The sequence below is a fragment of the Cupressus sempervirens genome, chromosome 9 (genome assembly GCF_028749045.1).
Source record: "Cupressus sempervirens isolate cs-2001-9-10 chromosome 9, ASM2874904v1, whole genome shotgun sequence".
Classification (NCBI taxonomy): Eukaryota; Viridiplantae; Streptophyta; class Pinopsida; order Cupressales; family Cupressaceae; genus Cupressus; species Cupressus sempervirens.
Genome location: NC_143126.1, coordinates 127,572,812 through 127,595,164, shown reverse-complemented (window position 1 = coordinate 127,595,164; position 22,353 = coordinate 127,572,812). Strand labels below are relative to the sequence as shown.

At 32.6% G+C, this 22,353-nt stretch overlaps 1 protein-coding gene across 1 annotated transcript; it reads right to left on the bottom strand.

Moving 5' to 3' along the window:
* Nucleotides 1–528: 528 nt before the first annotated feature.
* On the bottom strand, nt 529–2,035 carry LOC149537860 (transcription initiation factor IIB-like). Its single transcript, XM_089802389.1, has 5 exons — nt 1,344–2,035; nt 1,182–1,240; nt 986–1,121; nt 658–715; nt 529–567 (listed from the first exon to the last, which is right to left on the bottom strand). Exons 1-5 carry the CDS (start codon nt 2,033–2,035, stop codon nt 529–531), a joined length of 984 nt encoding a protein of 327 aa, XP_089658515.1.
* Nucleotides 2,036–22,353: the final 20,318 nt, after the last annotated feature.

Genomic DNA, 22,353 nt, shown 5'->3' with positions numbered 1-22,353 from the left:
ATTATTTTGTGTGGGAAGTCCTTTTAAACCAATTTTTATTAATATAAAAATCAAACTTCACTTATATACATACATACATATACACACATGTGTATGTGTATATTTATAAATATTTTTTTAATTATTAGAAAATAAATTGTCTACAACACATCAATAAATTGTGAGCCTCTTATTTTAAAGATCTTGTTAGCTGCCATTAATTTTGACCTCTACAATGTGTCTAGTTTCTAGCTTTCCTATGCATTTAACTTATATTTTTTATGAATTTATTTATAATTCTCTTAATTTATGTGACCCTCAATTGACTATTATTTATCCTTTCTTAAAGATAATTTTTCTGAAATTTTTGTTTGTATAAGAGTTGACATGTATTTTTTTTTAAATAGAACCTCGTTGGTAAAATTTAAGTTTCCAATAGCTATAGCCGTGTAGACTTAAAACTGTCTATTTTAATATGTCCTCTTATCAATATCTACACTTCCTTTGTTTAAATAATTTTTTAAAAATATATTATTTAAAATTTAAAATTTAAAATTTCGAAACGTATTCAACAATGGAGGCTTCGATCTGACAAACGCCCAAATATGAAATGTTTTAATTGAATATTATCCACACAACTACAGTATCCATTTATGACGAAAATCTTTCTACCATTACAGTCACTGAGAATTCAAACGCTAAAGAAAGAATTAAGCAAAGATACACAGAAGCAAATCTGCAAACACAATTGCATTCAATAAGCCTCAAAGAAACACAAAAAAAATTCCATTTCATGTTCATTAATGGCTGTGTCTGCTCCAACTCTGAATTTTTTTAGTTCAATATATCTATACAACTACACTATCCAGCCATGATAAAATTCGTTCTGCCACTACACTCACTGAGAAATCAAACTCTAAACAAATAATTAAGCAAAGATACAGAGAATCAAATCTTTAACCACAATTGCATTTAATAACCCTCAAAGAACACAGTTTGTTTTTACCGTTTCCAAGAATCATGAAGCTTGTCCAAAAGATCTCCAGAAATCAAATTCTGCTCAAAGAAACACATTTTTTCTCCATCTCGGGCTCTTTTACGGCGGGATCTGCCCCAAGAATCATGAATCTTCTCCAAAAGATCTCCAGAAATCAAATTCTGCTCAAAGAACCACAATTTTTCTCCATCTCAGGCTCATTTACGGCGGGATCTGCAGCAAGAATCATGAATCTTTTCCAAAACATCTCCGGAAATCAAATTTCTCCTGAAAGAAACACAATTTTTCTCCATCTCAGGCTCATTTACGGTGGGATCTGCAGCGAGAATCACAAATCTTCTTCAAAAAATCTTCAGAAATCGAATACCGCGGGAACAAAGATTGCAAATGCGGAAGCAATTCATTGAAAGCGCTACCGATCCTGTAATTTCCGAAAGAACAACGAATCACCTTCGCGGCTTCTTCATTCTCAACAAAATGCGAGCAAATCACTAGCAAAGTCGCCGCCTGATTGCGCGGTGAGGCTCTCAAACCACAAACCAGTAAATTCTGAATCGCTTCGGCCGCCAGTTTCTCTACAAATTCAACCATTTCACAGTCCACCGAATTCGAAGATTTCAGAAGCTGCAAAAAGTGATCCAGGTGAGCCCTAACCGACTCGCCGCCGGAGAATTTATCGATTTCTTTCTCCTCCACAGCCGAAAAAGAACATTCGACTGATAAATCCGTAGAAAATGCCGCCGTCGGAGAATTCTTTTGAATGAATTTCATTTTCCTAAATATATCTCTTTTGCTCACAGTGTGAGATTCTGAAACAGATGCTACTAATTCCTCCATTGTCTTCATCTTCCGGAGTTGTTTTGCGGCAATGTAAATGCAAGCAAGATGAACAGCGCAAATCTTTGCTTTCGTCATAATTGCTTTGTCGGAAGTTTCTCTGAAAATTGTCTGAGCGCGTTCTGTGACAGATTCATCAAGATTTAAGGCGGCTGCGTATTTGCCGATCTGAGGAATGTAATCTATCACATTTTTTTCTTTTTGTGTCTTCGTTGTACTCATTGTAAATAAACGAAGCTTGGGATTCTCTCCCGCTGTTCGTCATATTTATAAGCACGGTTCTTGCATGCTAGTGATTTTTCTCGTCCATTCTTGATTGTATCTTCGTTTCTGTAATCTTGAAAATAACAAAAAAATTTTTTAAAAAATCAGCAAATCTGAAAAAAAACAAGTTTGACTTCGTTTTATCTTTGGTATTTTCTTTGGTATTTTTTTTTTAGGAGATGCATATGCATGGTTCTAAATATTATTAGTCTCTGCCTTTTTAAATGCAGAGACTATTGTTTTTGGGGGAAATATAAACTATTAATCGTGCATGGAGATTTGCTCGGACATAGGAAAAATAAACATATTGTATGGTATAAGCTTATTGTGATTGCATTTTTCCTATTTTATTTCAATTTTTCTTGCTTTCTTATTGGTCGAATGTGTTTTGCTAGTGGTTTAATCGTCAACAAGTGGGAAAATAAATCGGCATTTTGTGAGGGCAGTTGGCAGGTTACGAGCGATTTAAAAAGGGGAATTAAATCGTCATTGTGAGGGAGCTAGTTGGCTGGTTACGAGGTAGGGGATTTATTGTGTTCATTTATGTTGTTCGCGTGAATATCAATGGTATTTTTAATGTCATTGTACTGCAAAGATTTGACGGACGAAAATAAAATGGTGGGAATGTGTTTGAGTGGGCATTGTCTTCAGTAGAATTTTTTCATAGCTAGCTTTTAGTATTACAGATTACGTTGTTTTCACTTCACTCAAAATTGCGTTTCAGTTTGTGAAATTTTACATAGACAAGTTTCCTTTCAGTTTTTTATTTTAGCAAAAATCTTAAACCGTTTTCATTTAGATCTTGAGGTGGTTTAGAGGGTTTTTTTTTTTTTTTGTGCCTGCAAATTTCATTTTTCATTTTTGTGGAAATTCTAAACCCTTTTCATTTAGATCTTGAGGTGGTTTAGAGGGTTTTTTTTTGCCTGCAAATTTCGTCATCGGATGGATAACTAGGTTCTATTCTGTTTTATTGAAACTGTCCACTTGCAGATTTTGGTGGCAGGGTAAAGGGAGCGTTGGAAAATAGATAGATTCACGTCAAGTTTTCCAAATGGGGCGTTGAATATTGATTTGAAGGCATTTCCTTGTCTCCAATTATGTGTCTTATGTGTGTTGTTTGTTCTTATGCTATATTGTGAATTTTGTTTTTCTCATAATAAGGAGCTGCTATCTTGAAAGAAAGATAGTTTTAAAAGACCAAACTATTTCAAAATAATCATAACTTATTTTTTGATGGAATGACTATGACAACACTTTCAAGTATATCAATATAGTTGACGCCTGCATACATTTTCTGAGCTCTTTCTACCTATGAACAAGCTAGGAGTCTCTGTCCTGCTCAACATACATTCTACATAGCAAGTACGTACACATTTCTCTTTTTAATAAGAAAAGTCATTTTTTCTTTTTTGCTGTTAACATTTTTGACTTTTGTTAATCCCCAAGTACAATGCGTGTATAAACCTTAAACCTTTAATTTATTTTTTTCTTTGGATTTCACAGACCATCAAGGAATATCACTGATTTCCTGTTATACCTAGTTAGTTATGTGTACTAGTTCAAATTCTATGCTAGTTTGAGTTGAAATTGATATATATTTGTGGATGTTTTCTAGTTCATTGAACCTTTGTTCTGGTTATCTATCTTGCCCCTTTGTTTGCATGTCTATAGGTAGAGCCAATTGAATACATTCATTTAGTTTGTCAAGAAAGTTGTGGGTTAGGTTACAGGCCACATATAACAAGGTTCGGAGTATGCTTGGACCATGTTCCCTAGGACTACATTTTGTTTACTTTATAAACGTGGGTTACAATGGAATATATCCAATATTTGTTACAACACGATCTAAATATATGCCTCACTTGAAATGTTTAATAGGTCAACTTGAATAGCTGGCTAATATTCCTTTCCTCCAAGGTTTTAAGTGCAGTCCAATCTTTCTTTATTTCTACTAATGTTGTGGATTTCTTTATTTCAGCCTTGCATATAAACTCTTCACCTGTAGGGAGGACAATAGTGACTCTTTCTTCTTTGTCAAGATTCTGCAAGCATAAGAGAGAAATTGTCACCCATTTTATTTTAACTGTGAAATATTGACATCATTATTAAATTCAACACTAACATCTTCAGAATATCCTATTACAAAAGCTGAAATCTTATGTCATTATCTAGACAGAATGCACATTACAATTTTGTTTGTTACAAAGTTGCTCCTATGAGCAAAGAGATCTTATCACCGGGTCCTTAAAATGCATGAAAGAGATCTCAGAAAGATAATATATTTCTCACATCATAATATCTACTTTGCCAATATATAGACACCCATATGGCTAGTTTTTTCAACTACTATGACCCTTCTTAATAGTTTTTCCACCTTAGATGGTTGAAAAGGGAAGAGTTAATAATCTACAATCTCCAAGGATATCTTCACCCACCCCTCCCAGCCCAAGCTCCTCCTTTGTTGACAAATCAACTCCTGCATTTTGATCTATTTAGTGGTTGAGGATTCTATAGGCTCTCTTTCTGCCACAAATATATATAACAAGTGCATATTTTGGACATATGGAATGTATTTGTAGTGTGGGTGGTTTTCAATAGCTCGCTTTTGTTAGAAATTTTGGATTATACATTATTTATTAAAAAATGCTCATTTATTTTCTTATGGTTGTGTCAACTACTTTTTGTAAACAATATAGTGAATATTCTTATCAAATCCCATTTCTGAAGTATATGATCAAGTTGAACATTACAGCCCTACTTAGATGTTGAAAATGCACGTTCTTTCTTTCTTTCTAGAAGAAATTAAAATACTATTCAATAATCAGGTTATATGTTCAAATTTCAACGTAGTTCATTCTATAACAATCCCTTGAACATTCTTTTACAATTTTCATGGTCAGCCTACTGCAGTTAGATCAGATCTTTTAAATAGAATTATGCACAAACCTATATGTTGTAGGACGAATCCATGTTTCAGGTCAACTTTGTGTGCCATTAAAAGAATGAGCTAATAACAATTTTTATTTAGTAGATGGTAGTTTTTATTTTAGTAAATATTTCTCATAAAGAAATGTTCTCATAATATTTCAGATTCGAGGTTCTCTATCTAATAGTAACTTGTTTCTTTCAGTGGACTAAAATAATTTATGACCATTTCAATTTCTTTGGGATTTGTAGAGGTAAGACTCAAATTTAAACATGTCAAACATAATTAATAAAGCATAAATAAGTAGAACCATGTCAACCACTATATAATAAGATTAATCTAGTACCGGTTAACCAATAAATTAGACTTGGTAGTATATAAATGACAAATAACAAAGACAATGAACCTATTACCTTTAGAAGCATATAATGGCTTTATAAAGCATCTACATTTGGATCAAGAGAATCATGCCAATTAACACAAGCAATGTAGGGAAAGAGCTTCCTCTTCTCACCATTTTGAGGGGAAAAAGGTTTCCTCAATAAGAAAATAATAATATCAAAAAAAAAATAATCAGCAAGATTTTTAAATATTTTAGGTATAGGACTGCATCTCATCCACATACCCACATCTTTTGGTGCTTTTATCAATACATGATACCGTCATAACCTTATTCATTTACTCATATACCTCAAGTTAAATGCTATACCTAATCACGTATTAGTTCCATCACCCCAAGTCTCTTGTTATTATGCAATAAACTAATATTGACAACTATAGTGAGAGATAAAAAAAATTGCTGAAGTCTTTGAAAGATTGGAGTTACCAAGTGGTCACCTTCCATTTCATACACATTGAAACTAAAACAATATGAAGCTATGAGAAAATAGATCAATAGCCGATAGTTGGCAAATATTGAGGATTGTTTTAGAGAATGAAACAATGATTATAATCAGGTCATAGACGAGGACTTCACCTCTTTATGAATCAAAGATTGACTACATTATAAGTTTTAAGCAAGAGCACACACCTCAAAAATACAAACCACCTTCTCTAAACTATGAGCTCCATCAACCACTAAGAACTCACTAAATGAGAAATTTCCCCTTTCAAGGATTGGCAACCATAATTGTTGGCATCAAAAGAAAATGTGTTCATTGCAGCACTACTATACATAATTATAGATACATCAAGAGTTGAATAGTCATCTAGAAGATGAACTGAAAAGTCATCTCATTTAGATAAATATATACATATATACATTTGTAATGAGTGAAATTCAAACTTCATCAAACTATATTGTCTAATTTCCTGATTGTTGTATTTTGTTAGATTTTTATTTTGCGTTTCATTCCGTTTCATTCCCAGACTCACACTGGTTCCTGAGCAAGATGGGAGGAAAGATATAGAAATACAAATTTCTATGCTGAAATTTTATCATAGAAGTGCTTATTTTTCATTCTTTTATAAAGATTTTAGTGTGAAATTTCTGATTGTATTGTTGAGAAAAGCATTATCATCCCTTTAAAGAGGTTCTAGTAGTCTTCATTGTGTCATTCAACCCTCTGACAACATTGTTGAACCGTTCTGTATTGTCCATTCAAAGAGAAGCTACTCTGTTCACTTTTGAACAATTTTCTCCATCTATTCCTTCTTTACATTCTTGATGGTATTAATTGCCCTTTCATCTTGGTTTGAAGCTAAAGAGCCGGCAATAACATTGCCATGAAAATGCACCGTGCCTTCCATTTAAACTCATAGATGCTTTTGTGGGTTGATCAAATTCTTTTCTTCCTGCAATACATATGCAAAGCCTGCAACATCCATGTGCCCAAACCAACAAAACTTCTAGTTAATTCTCCTGCACTTTCAAACCCTAGGTTGAAAGGTGCGATTGCCCTACTACTGAACTATCAAAATCACATTCATTTTGCTTCAAATTGTTCCCATTCTCCTGCAGTTCACTCTGGCGTCCTATAATCTTGTCAATTTCTCTTCCAATCATAAGAATGTCATTTTATTCTAGTTCACTAATGAATAATAAAAATTTTAACAAGTCAAGAGAAATTTAGTGTGAGGATGTCATGTTAAACTTTGTTCTTATTTTTGAGGTATTAAATATTATGCATAATAATTTTTTTCAAATTTTATCCTCCTCATTAACAAAGTAGTAGACTTCATATTCATTTTGAAGGGAGTGAGTGAGTCCATCCTTGGGGGTTACTCATCCTTTATTTTATTTTAAATAATGTGCTGCCACCTCACCTTTCTTTCATCTATTTTCATTGTACAACTTGTCATTTTCTATTTGTGTCTTATGATATCTTTTTTCTTATAGCTTTAGTTCTATAGATTGTTTTAGTCTTATGAGTGTTATTAAAATCCTTCATTCATTTATCCATTTCTTTTCTGGTCAGATTCCAATCAACAGACAATATTAGATCAACTAGTTTAGTTGCTTGAAAATTTATAGAGTCTTTCCAATAAAGTCATTTGTGTGTTATTCACAATCACTCTGAAACACACTTCTTTGATGCATTTTGTCAGACACTCCACGTGCTTCGCTTATGTTTTTACATTTCACATACATGTCTTCCAAAGCAATTATGACTACAAAGTATTTGACAAAATTTGATATAATTGAAGGGTGTACATGAAAGGTAAGCTTCACCACCAAGGTTTGCGGTGTGGAAAAGATGGATCCTTCAGCCACATTTGTTCAAACTTGAATGAAGACATGGGCTTTTTATGAGCCACCCATCTGATAAGTTCACTTATAATGAAAAATGGTTTGATCCTGAGATAGACATTTTTTATGCAACCTTGAAGAGAAATTAATGTTGGGTTCATGAGGAATCTATCTAATCTCTCTAGAATGTGAAAGAAGCTTATCCTTTTGTTTGTCCATGTGAGTTTTCCAATTGATGGGTATCTTTCAGACCATGCTTGGATACAAAATCACTAAAATCTTTCAATGGTTTTAGTGAGAGAAGTATGTCACCCACTTAATCTTGGATAGATTTGATAGCATCAAAATTACTACCCAAAATGATTAGCTCATCTGGGATGTTTGCACAACCCACCAATAGGGTCCATAGGCTTTCTTTTCTATTGCAAAATTAGGACCATATACATTAAACAATTGGAAGGATGTATTGAAATGTTTAACTTGGGTGGAATCCAATTTGCCTTTGCTGCTACTTTGTGAATTTGAATACATTTTTCTTCCAAAGTATAGCTAAACCTCTTGATGCTCCAATAGATGTTAAGGCAATGAATTTCTATTTTTCCCAATCTACAAAGGGGTGCTTACATTCCTCTTCCATGATTTTTTATTTCTTGAAGGAAAATGATATTATCACTAGCCTAAATTTGGGATTTGATGAGGTGCTTTTGTTAGGGGTATTAAGGTCCCTAACATTCCACATTATGAATATTCTAGGTTTCATATGATTATTGTTAATTTCTATGTTGAAAATGAGGTATGTTGAACCATTTTAAGAGATTAAATCACCTCCCCTACGCTTGAATCAGATTCATTAATATTTTCCTTTGGTGTGTTATTGAATTTCACTCTAATGTGTTTTTCTTTATATTCATCATTGTAGTATGCTCATCCAAATTTAGACACAATATATCAACTAGTGTGTTAAATGTAGTTACACTGATAAAGAAATGTTATGTTGCAATGTGAAATACAAATCTTAATTAATTACCCAAATAAAAATATGAACTTTATAGAATTTAGTAATGCTTCTGTATTCTCAATCTTCTATGTGTTTTTAATTTCTTAAAACTTGACCTGTTGTGGTACATAAGCAGGATTGTCTATGTTAACTCTTTGTTTTCTTATTGGAGCTTACACATATTTAGTTTAGAGTATTTAATAATGCTTTTTTCCTCTTACTCTTGTATGGGTTTTTATTTCTAAAAATTTCAGCCTTTGTGGTACATAACCAGGCTTGTTTCCCTTATTAGACTATTTCTAATTTGTTATATTACAATTCTAGAAAAATTACAACTTAAGAATTAAATTGATGATGCTCTTGACGCTATGCGTTGCTTTTGAATTAGTTCATTTAACTTCAATATTGGTGATTGTCTATTTGATACAATACAAGTTTTTCTTCATTATCAATATACATGTGTTGAACTTCGTAATGGACTTGTCAATTATTTCTTGCACTCACTGCACCATGGTTCTGATGTAGCATCAACCTCTTTTTTTCATGAACTCCATCCTTTGTTGCTATATAATTTTCATAAAGTCACTGACTAGACCACATACTTGCGAAGAATGCGCCTTTCAGTGACTGAAACCAACTGGCTATGTGAATCAGGCCTTTGGGGTGACACATTTTGTATCCATTGCTTGTCTCTTTGGCTAGACATACCCATATGAATTTGGTTATTGACATAGAAAAAGCCCTACCTCCATTGCAACAAAGATGCACCTCATCCTACAATATCAATTCTTTTCCATGATATCAATCCATTGGTCGGGCACTATGAACCTATCTTCTTAAGAGTAAGTATATACAACAAAATACAAACTATAGAATAAAAAATGTCACTTCTATCATCCCCGAGACCAAATGTAAAACATAATTGAAGAAGAGTTAGCTCACATTGGTTTGAAACAATCTGCCGCATTTACTTCTCCATATGGTGAAAGTATGTTTGTAGTTTTAGCCTTTTTGGTTGACAACCAGTTCGATGCAATTGCCTTGCGATTGCTCATGGCCCAATTGTTGGCCAATGCATTGAAAGTAAAAGAAAAATTTGCATTGTGTTTCTTTCATATGGACAGCTAGTTTCCCATGTCAAATGACGAATTCCTCTTCCAAGCATGCACCCTAGTTGCGAAGGTTGGCCTAGAATTTGCCAGGAGCAATTTGGAAGGTTGTGCAATGTGTTTCCAATGGTTGTCATACATCTTCAATATTTTCATAAAAATATGGCACCCAAATCTATTATCTAAAGTGCATGTCTACTGCAATTGTATTCAATTGATAACATCCATTGATTTGATATGTTTCAAGAATACCATAGGTCATTGCCACTATGAACCACTTCAACCAAAGGAACAACTATTGAATCAAACCAAAACAACTAAACATGCTCTATCACAAGATAAAGAAATGTCAACAAAAACAAGTAAAAGGAAATTGTGTCCTTCAAACATCTTAAGCGCTCCAACTACTGCAAGTGTACCTAGAAACAGTGTTAAAATTCATTGTTCACTTCGACACTTGAAAAGAACAATCCACAGTAGACATCAACCATCAACAAACATGGACAACAATCAACCAACTAACATTAACAACATGACGAAAGAAGAAGTGATAGCTACAACTGGCAAGGCAAAATACATGTTTTGCAAGTTGCGCACAAGACATCAAGCTACAAGCTATCCATATCAAGCTAAACTAAACAAAACATGGGAGAAATTAGTACAATAATACTTGGATGAAATCAATGATACTCCAACTCAAGCATTTACAATTTGTGAGATGTTGTGTTTCAACAAAGACATCCACAAAGTCACTGAGGCATTTATCAATGTTTTTTCTATGCTCTCTCTTCAACCAACAACAAAGATCATTGCAACAAGAAATCTCATCTACAGACGTTGTGTAGATGCTATTTTAAATGACAATATCCCTAATCATGCTACTCCATGGAACATAAGCTGGAATAAACGAAATGCTATAGTACAAACCTTGACTAGCCTAAAAGAAAGGCTTGTCTCCTTGCACATTGCTTTTGCACAGATAAAACAACTAGGATACAAAAGAGCACAATATGCTTGAATGGTACAATAATCAATGTTCCTATAGATTTTGATAGAGTGCAACATGCATTGCCTAGAGACATTGATGAGACAAACACTATTGCAATTAGACTAAAACGCAAGTTACAATATGAAAATGCATATGCACAAGGAAATGTGAGACTTGTACATGTCATGAATGCTTTAACAATCTTGTCCAAGACACCATTGTATAGAAAGGAAAAAATCTCTATCAACAAAGACTGGTAACTTCTATTTGAAAATAAGAAGATGCAACAATAAAAAAATGATAACATAGATAGCGAAATAGATGGCCATGAAACTATATCTAAAGATGAAGACGAGCCTGACCTTGAATCACTTATACATTGGTTTAATGAATCACATTCAATCAATTATCTTTGTACAACTATTGTTGAAATTGCACTAGTAGAAGGCTTCAAACCTCTTGGCATTTTCCAAGATACCTACTCAAAAGAAATGAACATTCCAACACTATTTTTTGGATTTCCACAAGTCGAAGAAATCACAAAAAATATTCACCTATCAAAAAATTGCTAAGTGGGAGCTTATGCATAAAGAAAATGACTTTTCAACACATATAAAAAACATTTTTTTAAGGCTATCAAAATAATAATTCAATAGATATCGTCGGTAGCATGGGTTTGTATAAGGCTGAATTAAAAGGTAAAAAACTATATGCAAGGGATGTGCGGAACCCTACAAACCTAGAAAACATTTTGAGATCTCCAATAGGTTTTAGATCGCTCAAAAGTATTTGTACATCCCCTGACTATTTACACAATATGAGAAAAAACATTTTTTCCATGATCCAACAACTTGGCCCTCCAACCTTTTTCGTTACATTAACAAGTGTTGAACACTTCTGGCAGCCACTATGCAATGCATTGTAGCATATTTTGAACACCCAACACCGAAGCCAAAATGAATCTTTAGAGGATAAATACTTGGACTTTGAAATAAGAAAAAACCTAGTTATTTGTAGTCGCTATTTCAATTACAGGGTCAATGTATTTAGAAAAATGATGCTAAAAAATGATACCTTGTTCGAAAAAGTGTCTAATTTTTTCTTCATCACCAAATTCCAGAACCGGGGCAATGAATATGTGCACTTCATATTATAGATTAAAGATGCACCTATCTTTGAGCATTGCAAAAATAATACCATAGAGGACTTCATTGACAAGTACATTTCATGTGACTCTACACTATTAGATCCAAATCTTGTCAAAATGCAAACTCACCACCACACAAAAACATGCAAAAACTATAGAGCATCTAACTATGGGTTTAGCTTTCCCTTTCCTCTAATGACACAAACAAAAATATTAGAGTTGTTATTAAATATTGATTTTGCCATTAAAGATAGAGTAAAAGTTTTCTTCAAAAAAATAGAAACAAAACATTATACAAAGAAAGTAACATTTGACAATTTTGTTAATGAATTCCAATTTGAAGAAGCTGATTACATTACCATCTTACAAGCATTATTTTTCTAAAACATTGTCTTTTTAAAAAGGCAACCAACGGATATGTAGATAAATTCATTTTCTCAAAAAGTCCCTGCACTATGGTATGCAAATATAGACACACAATTTATCTTGGATGTATATGTTGTTGCATCATACTGTAGCTCGTATATGAGAAAGCAAGATAAAATATTTTCACGAGCATTCAACCAAATACAAAAATAATGCACCTATACTTACAATGACGAGGCACACTTCATTCGCAAACTAGGGAATGCATTACTAAATTACCAAAAAATGTCCAGTCGTCAAGCAGTTCATATTGCCTTATCTTTACCATTACAAAGAAGCTCAAGGAGTACCATATTCATCAACATGTCTCCACCAGAAACTAAGATTGTTATGCTCAAAAGTCCCAAGCTTTTAGCAAGGAGAAAGATGACTCCAAAAATATCATGTATGCATTCGCATTAGACAAGTACATACAATGGCCAAAACTCTTTGATCAAATGTCACTCGCAAAATATATAGCTTTTTACCCAAACAACCTATCAAAGCCCAAAAAAAGAACAAGACCACGCATCATACGTTATGTAAGATATAATCCACATACTAAACATGAAAATTTATGTCGAAAAAAACTTATGCTTTATGTCCCTTTCAGAAATAGTATAAACCCATTATTGACCAGGCATCAATCATGGAGTTTTGCATTTGAAAGACACAAATTACGAATCACTAGAAATGAAAAAATGTTCACCTCACTAATAGATAGCAAATGGGGTGACATTGATGAAGCTACAACACAAGCTACTGACAACAATGACCTAACAAAAGACCTTGGCATTGATCATGCACAAGAAAAAGATGTAAATGAAATCAAGAATTATGACATCATATCTGACATGAAACATATAAAAGCCTCACAAAACATGGATGCCAGTAGATGCTCACTATTTTCAGAAATTCCCCACCCATTCATTCTTCCAAATGAACAATACTTTAGCTTTCGAAGGCGGCTAAATGAAGAGCAATAGTCAATAGTCAAAGATGTTCTCATGAAAAAGAGACTAGCATTTGGCAAACCACAGTACTTGTTCTTGACAGAAGGTGCTAGTACTCGAAAAAATTTTACAGCAAAAAGTCCTCTCTCAAACAGTGATCTAGATCTATGATAAGCAACTAGACAGTGACCTATACAAGCCCAAAGGCATTATTGTTGCTTCCACAAGGAAAGTTGCATTTAATGCAGGCAACATAACTACACATTCTATTTTCCAACTGCCATGTAACTCTTCAAAGATGTTACCATTGGACTTAAACACTCTTGATAGCTTAAGCAAGAAATTTGATCTACTACAAGTCTTACTCATTGATGAAGTGTTGTTAATCAGTTCACGAATGCTATATTATATTGATAGAAGACTCTGGAAAATCAAACATACACCAACAAAACTATTTGGCAATGTTAGCATCATATTTTGTGGTGACTTATATCAAGTGCAACCCATATGCGATAATTGGATATTTGAATAGCCAACGATAAACAATGAAAAAATCTCATACACATTTTGGCTTGAACATGTCTTGTGCTTCGAATTAAACACTTTGGTGAGACAAAGAAACAAACACTTTATATCTGTCCTCAATCGAGTAAGAACTAATCAACATAATGATGAAGACCTCAACTACTTAAATATAACATGTTATAGAATAGCTCCTAACCATCCTAAATTTCTGCACTTGTTCCACAAAAATTTGACTATTTTTTAACACAATAGACAAATGTTGGACTTCTTGCCTGGTATACTTTATGTGTTTGAAGCTCTTGATCAAACAGAGGCACATGCTAACAATTTCTAGTCCCAAGTTCAGAAAATGTCATTGACTACTATAATATATCTAAACTAGGCATTCTAGTTGAGCTAATAGGTAATAACCTCGACACACAAGATGGACTAGTCAATGGTGCTAATGGAGTCTTCTAACTACATACAACAAATCTTGAAGACATTCTATGGATTCAATTCAATGACACTACAATTGGCATATCACGACGTAGGAAAATGCAAAGCTTATAAATCAGTTCTATTTCACCTTCTTGGACCCTAATAATGAAAATAGCCAGAAAAATGAAAATTTCTACTAGTTTTATCACATGAAAATAATTCCCTCTTCAACTAGCATCTGTAAGAACTATTCATAGGGCTCAGGGCTTGACAATGGATGGACTTGATTTTGATTCTAAAAAAGTTTACCAACATGGGCTAACCTACATAGCCCTTTCTCGCATTAAAACAATCGAGACATTGTATTTGATGCACAAACTAGAACATCAAATTTTCAAAGTCTCACAAAAAGTCGACAAGAAAATGGAGTGACTTTGAACTCAAGTAGGATGGAAACTTCAACATAGCATCTCTCTCGTACCAATGCTACATCTTATCATATGCTCGCTAAATACTCGCAGCCTTCCATTACATGTTCAAAAAATCATTCATGACCACGACTTGGTCAAAGAACACGTATTATGACTCCAAGAAATAAGATACAAGACTGACACACACCTCCCTTTACTATATGAACTATACAATTTCTATTCTTCATTTTCTATTCATGGTCTATTGACTTTTTATAGGAAATCAAGTACAATACTCAATACGAGTTCTTTTGTAATAGGCTCTCTAGAATCAATTACCATTGATATATTCCATAGCGATCATACCATATGAATTACTAATGTCTATATTAGACCAGGTGCATGTATCACTAACATAGCAAACCTAATGCAACATATGTTTACCTCGTTGCCAAAAATTTCAAAACACATCATTACAAGAGACTTCAACATTGACATGCTACATCCTAATAAAAAACAAAAAAATCTTGTCGAACTCATGCAACAATACAACTTCTTTTTAATAGTTGACAAAACAACAACATTTGCAAGTACTTTACTAGACCACTTTTGGATACGTAATATTAATCAAGAATCTACAAAATTCATTCTCCTAGATACATATTGGTCAGATCATTTTGCAGTATCTCTACAACTCCATTTCTAAATTAGAAATTCTTTGTCTTGGAAAATTATTTGTACACATCATCTTAGATTCTCTACATATGCATTAGAAGACTAGTATTCAACACAACTTTCTGATTTCCTTTACAAGCCTCTCTCATACCATAACTTTATACAAAGACATATAAGTTTTACAAATCTTTTAATGAATAAGAATATTGACTTGTCTCATTCGCATGACCCTTGTCAAACTCACCTTTGTATTGCTCTTACATCATAACAATGTCATAGTTTAATTCATGAACATATATTTGATGGATCCACCCTAAATCAACACACATGAAGCTAACAGTAATGTTTCTACAAACAAGCTACAAAAGTAGAGTTCAACTCTCACAAAAAGGCATTTAAATAATATACACAACATTACATACCTTTCCATGCATCCATTTAATTTATATACATATTTAGTTATTGTTAAATTAATGGATTACTGTCTTCTCACCAATTTGTTAATGAATTTGTTTGGTGTTGAATAGATTCTTTGAATAAGTGTTATGAATTTTCTAGATTCTAAAATATGTGTCTTGGAATCTTGGATATTATTCATTGGTACAAGTTATAGAAAATTAATATTTTTGACATAGTTTATTCATTTGTGGAAATTGTGAGAAATTTCAATGTTTGGAGATCCTTCGGTTAAGATTTATGGACTATAAATATTTATATTTTAGCAAATTTTTGAAGGAAAATTGTATTGAGATATTTTTGATAATGGGATTTTCTTCATTTAAATAGATTTGAGCAAAACAATATTAAAATACATATTTCTTTGTGGGGAAGTAAACTCTCTTTAGTTTTAATCTGTGATGAACAAGGAAATTACACATAACTGAATTTGGACTTGGAAGTCATTTTCATTTGGAAATAATTTTTCGCCTTTGAGCTAAGAAATTAATAAAATTATCATTGATGATTTTGTCTTGGATTACATAAAGAAAAAAAAGATTTGTTTTGTGAAATGTGATAATTGAATTTCATTACATTACAAGAATTTGGAGATGCACCAATGTGTAACTTATTTTGTTTTTGGGTTTTATTAAGGAGAAATAGGTGATGCCTATGCAGGGAATTGATTGTTGTTGAAATTTAGGTAACCCTTAAAGAAAGAAGTATTCTTTTCTTTGCTGAATTGCCACATGTGGTCTTATTTGATTTCTAATTTTTTATTTATTTCTAGCTATCTTCATTTAGTAGCTATAAGTATTTGACTCTATGTGCCTCCATTATTAATCTAACCTGCATAGACATATGATAGAACAAGAGTTTTCTTGTAGACTCACTTTTACATCTTTTAACTTTTCTTCATTTCTTGTTCTACACATAATCCAAAAAAATTTGATAGAGGAACAAACCAAAATAAATTGTATTTTTTATTCAAATTATTTATAGATCCAATAAATATTTTTTTCTAATTGATAACCTCTTTTTCCATGTGGTTATCAAAACCAACACAGACATTTCCAGATTTCCTTAGCTAGAATATATTAAAAAATTGTCTTACTATTTCAGGTTTTCTAAATATGTGACAATCACATCCTTAGAGGAGTTCTTTTTAGATGTTAATTTCTACAGTATAAATAACTAGTTTAAGGAAGTCTTTTTTGGCTCAAGAATGTTAAAACATGATGCTTCAAAAAAAATCTGCTAGTTTCTAAGTTTAAATTGCAGATTTTATTAATAAAATCAGTAATCACTGGAAATAATTTATCATTAAAACAAAGTAAGGAGTCTACCTATGGAGAAATTGATAACTTCATCCCTAAGTTTCTCATGCTTTCAATATATTTGTAATTTATAAACATGTAGAGTCTTGCTGGAACTATTGGGTGTTTGCTAGTTAGCAATTTTCCAAAGTGCTTCCTTGAATTTTTCATTTGTAGAGTCTGGGAGAAAAATAATTCTCATTGATTTAATTTTTTGAATATTGTGAAATTTGGTATTGAATTTATGTTCAATCAAAGGCATGAGCTAAAGAAAATGAGGAGTAAGATTTCATTATTTCTGTTTTCGATTCTTGTAAAACTTCATTTGCAAAGATGAGAGTAATGGCCTAGTTCTTTCTAAAAAAACAATTTGCATTAAATCTATTTTCCTTTATGCATTTATGCTTTGACAAGCATGTCATCCTTCAATTAGCTCATGATATCTAATTTTATGTGTGTATGCTTTGACAAGCATGCCATGCTTCAAGTAGCTCATAATATCTAATTTTATGTGTTGGCTTCATTCTAAATGTCAATTTATTTAGGAAAAGGATGTCATCTCTATCTCCCTCTCTCTCTATCTCTGTCTATTATAAGTGTTGATCTTAGTTCTTTTGAAATGATAATACAAAAACTTACTGTATTGACATTCCCTTAATATCCTCATGAATATTTGGATTTGAGGCATTGTTGAAGTGAGACTAGTGGGTTCTCGTTGTTTCTGGGTTGGGATGATATCTCTAGCAATCTTATGTAAAACTTGGGTATTATGGATTTTTTACCTAGCTTTAAGTGGCTAGTGCATGCCAATGGTTGGAAATCTTTCATATATGGGCTATTAATTTTGATATCCTAATAAGTTAGTAAAGCATTTCAAGATTTGTATTATCTTTGATAAGTTTTATGGTAAATTAAGCTGGTCTAATTTAGTCTCATGATGTTCTTCAATGTTGGCCTAAGAACTTAGTTTTCTTGAATGCTATTGGTTTTTAGTTTCACATTTCAATAGTTTAATTCATGAATAGATATTTAATGGATCCACCCAAAATCAACACACATGAAGCTGACAGCGTCATTGCTAAAAATGAGCTGCAAAAGTAGAGTTCAACTCTCATGAAAAGGTATGACAATAATATACGCAACATTACATACCTTTTCACGCATCCATTTAATTTATATACATATTTAGTTATTGTAACAAATCTCATGATAAAGATCTAGCAAAAAGGTATAAATAATTGTCTTCTTTCCAAACTATATGCTTTATTACCATATCATTGAAGACCATAGAATAATAATCTCTTTTCTTCATAGACTCAGCCTAGAAGAAAACAATGTATCCACCATTACAGATATCTATGCAATGCAATCAGGTACTATTTTTGAAGGTGATGTCCTGGTCGCTGATGGGCCTGTATATGTGAAGAATCCAACAAGCCCAACAAAGGCTCCTATAGTGCACACTGATCTTGTTGATAGTGATGGTCACATGACCATAACAATAAAAATAACCAACCAATTAATCGATAGATTTATGGAAAAGCTCTTGCCTAGTGCAAGTGTCCACATAAAAGGTTTCTCTCTCAAGAAAAAGATACAGTATGAAAGAGGTGACACAAACTAATGCATTCATCGCACTACACAAACATCTATCGAAACAATTGACCAAGTCTGCATCCACCAAAAACTAATGCCTAACACATGAATATGTCAAATTATTTAGTCACCTAACAACTATTTGATTAGCACGTTAGGTGTTATAATCACAGCTCACAAACAAACACCAAAGGAGTATGAGCTTCACGTCAAAGATGGAGAATCTATATTGAACACATCCATTGTAATCTTCTTATTCCATTTCTACATCCACACTTATTTTTTGTCCCTCTCAATATGCAATTGCTTTCTCTGTTGACTGACACATTCACTTTTATTGCGAGTTACCATTCTTGAATTCCATGTTCAAGCTTTCACAACAGTCTAACAAATCTTGCATTCTACTACAACACTGCTCCTCCTCAAGAATGTTGTACATGGTGGTCCTAGAGAAAAAAATAGCATTAAAACAACACCATCAACATATGTCAACAGCCTCAACAATGAAAGTACAATAAAAGCTTTATAGAACATACTCTCTTGTAGTATCTAGGTAATCAACAAAACCACACCATCTCTCGAATACTATTGCAATCATATTCTAGCTGAAAGACATTTCCAGCTAATATCAAAATATTTTTAATTTTCCTAGGTCACCAGAACCCTTCGAGCAAAAAATTCTTATCTGCAGCCATACCAGCCACTATACACCAAATGCAACTAGCCAACTTCTTTGACACCAATATCAGCCACTACAACTGTCCAATGTCTTGCATGTGGCCAAATGACAAACTTCGCCTATGCACCTTTCTTACACTACACCATAGAAACTAAGAATAACATTGCTGAATGTACCATGACTGGGAAAATGCTTCAAGAATGCTTGCCATAGCTTAAAAATATACCATTTGACACCTACAAAAAAAATCTCTCCACAGTCATGTACATGCTGCGAATGTTTGAAATACAAGGGACTTTTTCTATTACAATGAATGACAACATCATCTCCATCATAGGAGAAACCATAATGTAAGATACAACTAATTCATCTTTCTTTTCCTTTTGCTTTGTCAAATATTTATATCACTTACATGCCTTTCCACTTAATAGGCCATTTTGCGATGTCTTGCAGGTCAAATAAAGCTCATAGACTGCAACCCACATTTTTGGTCACTGGAAAGCTTCAATATACTTAGTCACAGTGAAACTAGTTATCACCTTCGAGATATGCTGCAAGCAATATTTTATATACGAATCACTTATATTATAGTTTTTTTGGCCTTTATAGTAAGGCTTTCATGAACAATATTGAATACATATATTTCGTAGATACTGTAGTAAAAGTCATTTTGTCTGGCTGGAAATTTGTATGCTGCATTCAAAAATAGATAGCTGACATTCAGTCAAAAACATGGAGCCTAAAATTTTTTATCTATAGAAAAACATCGTCTTTAGTACAATTTTATGTTTTAATTGAACATCTCTATTGTGTTCATCTTTTGCTTTCCAATTTATGATTTGTTCATTATATTCCCTATTTTCCATATTATAGGTTCTCATGTATATTTAATATTTCTGTAATTGTACGAGGTTTGAAAAGTAGAATGTTATTCTCTTTAAATGGTGTTCCTATATGCTCAAGTTCCTTCATATATTTCTTTGCCTTCAAATTTAGTCGACGCATTGTTCACATTTGATGGTTGATGTTTGTTGGCCCTACTTATTGTTATAGTCTTTTGGGAGAAAAACTCAACATTTAGAGAGAGTATTGGTAGAAGTGGAAGATGCTTGCTCATTTTAAAAACCAGTTGGATTTAATCTTGCAAGTTTTCTCGCAATTAAATTTTCTTGAATGATTTTTGATCAAAGTTACTGGTTATACCAAATTTGAAAATATCGGTATTAAGATTCTATTTATACCCCAATTGTTTGATAAAATTTATTACAGAAACTTGGGTTAATGAGTTTGATTCAAGAAACTTCTCAATTGAATCTTGATAGCAATATCACAATCAAAGTAGCACTAGTTGTCTCAGGACATCACCTCATATTGTCTAATCTCTATTGGCTGATATGATTTGAAAGTGCCTTTTGGCTTTTTGAAAATCATAAATTTGAAGTTTCTACTTAGGGAATCCTGATCTTGGTGTCACTGATATTGATCATTGATAGGTGCATTTTAGTAAGAGATTTGAAATTCCAAGAATGGGATTTAAACGAATGATTCTCTACAAGAATATCAAACTTTTATGAAATCCCTTTGTATAGTGAGACTGATCCTTGATGTTTTGGTTTGAATAGTTGATCCCATTTTTAGATGAAAGACAATATTGATGCACAGTAAAGTCAAAATTGGACTCCCCATCGAGATAAGCTCAGAGAGTCATAGTTTATGCATTAATTACCTCCAATACATATCTCCAACCACCCAAGATGTTGAAAATGAGTTTCAATATATATACAGATTCAAGAAATATTTTGTACTCATACTAGGAATGGATTGTACAAATCTATTACTTACTGAATGGTCCTCTGTTGATTTGACATTGTCACCAAATCCGCAAGAAAAAAATGGAGGTCCTAAGACCAATGGTAGAATGTATCTTTAAAAGTTTAATGTCAAATGATTTTATTTTCTTTTCATGAGCATAAGCCATTCATTAGTGAGGAGGCCAAGTGCAGGATCTATGGGTTATGGTTACTGATAACTCAATATGAAGAACTTGTATTCAGGTTCATATTCTGGTTTCTATTGATACTTTTGGTCGATATTGTTGCCATGTTTCAAAAGTCACAAGATCTTTCACTAAGTAGTTATGCCTTTTAGCTAGAGAGAGGATTAGTTTTTCTTGTAATATATACTTAGATTTTGAACTGGACTTGTATGTAGTTTGTACTGTGCATTATCTTTTTAAAATATCAATTCATGCCTTGACAAATTCCTAGACTCCAACGGTTTCTCCACTGAAAGCATCTTGTCCAATATGGCGCTAGTTCGAAAATAGGGTGCATTCAGACTTATAAGGCAATTTTTGGTCTTACCCTCAACCTTGTATTCTTAGATATAGAACCAGGCTTTATAGATATTTAATTTTCTTTGAAGTGAATAAATGGGAATATATTTCCTTTATTGGGAAAATTTGTATCAGTAATCAATAGCAAGTGCTAAATGCCCTGTGAGACACTTTATTGTTTTCAGGATCTAAACTTTGTCTCCATTTCTATCATAGAATTATCAACACGATTCATACAAAACTATTTTGACTCTCATTTATCAGAGTTTGGGAGTTGTATAACATCCAAAATTCATCATCAATCCTTTGAAATTTGAATTTCCAATCAAGAATTAGGACTCAAAAAATAGAAACTATTACACAATCATACCCAAAAGAAAGAATTCATTGATATGGATTCTAGAAATCTAATATTGCTAAGAATGAACTTGCTCAACACTAGTTAGAAGTCTGTTATAAAATAATAAATAACATTGGATTTGCACCAATTATGAGAACTTTCAGATTGAAACTTTGAATTTGGATTGGAAATTTCTTGTAAGTCTGCATAAAATCATTTTGAACTTCTCAATCTCAAGAACATTATCAAGAAAGTTGCTTCAAATTTTGCAAAATTCTAGAATCTTGAATTGAAATTTGTCTTCAACTTCCACTATACATGAAAATTC

Coding starts and splice junctions, on each gene's coding strand:
- LOC149537860 (XM_089802389.1), bottom strand. CDS start 2,035: ATGAGTACAACGAAGACACAAAAAGAAAAAAATGTGATAGATTACATT. Junction 1,122..1,181: donor TTCTTGCTGCAGATCCCGCC/GTAAATGAGCCT, acceptor TGATTTCTGGAG/ATCTTTTGGAGAAGATTCAT. Junction 716..985: donor CTTCATGATTCTTGGAAACG/GTAAAAACAAAC, acceptor TTGTGTTTGCAG/ATTTGCTTCTGTGTATCTTT.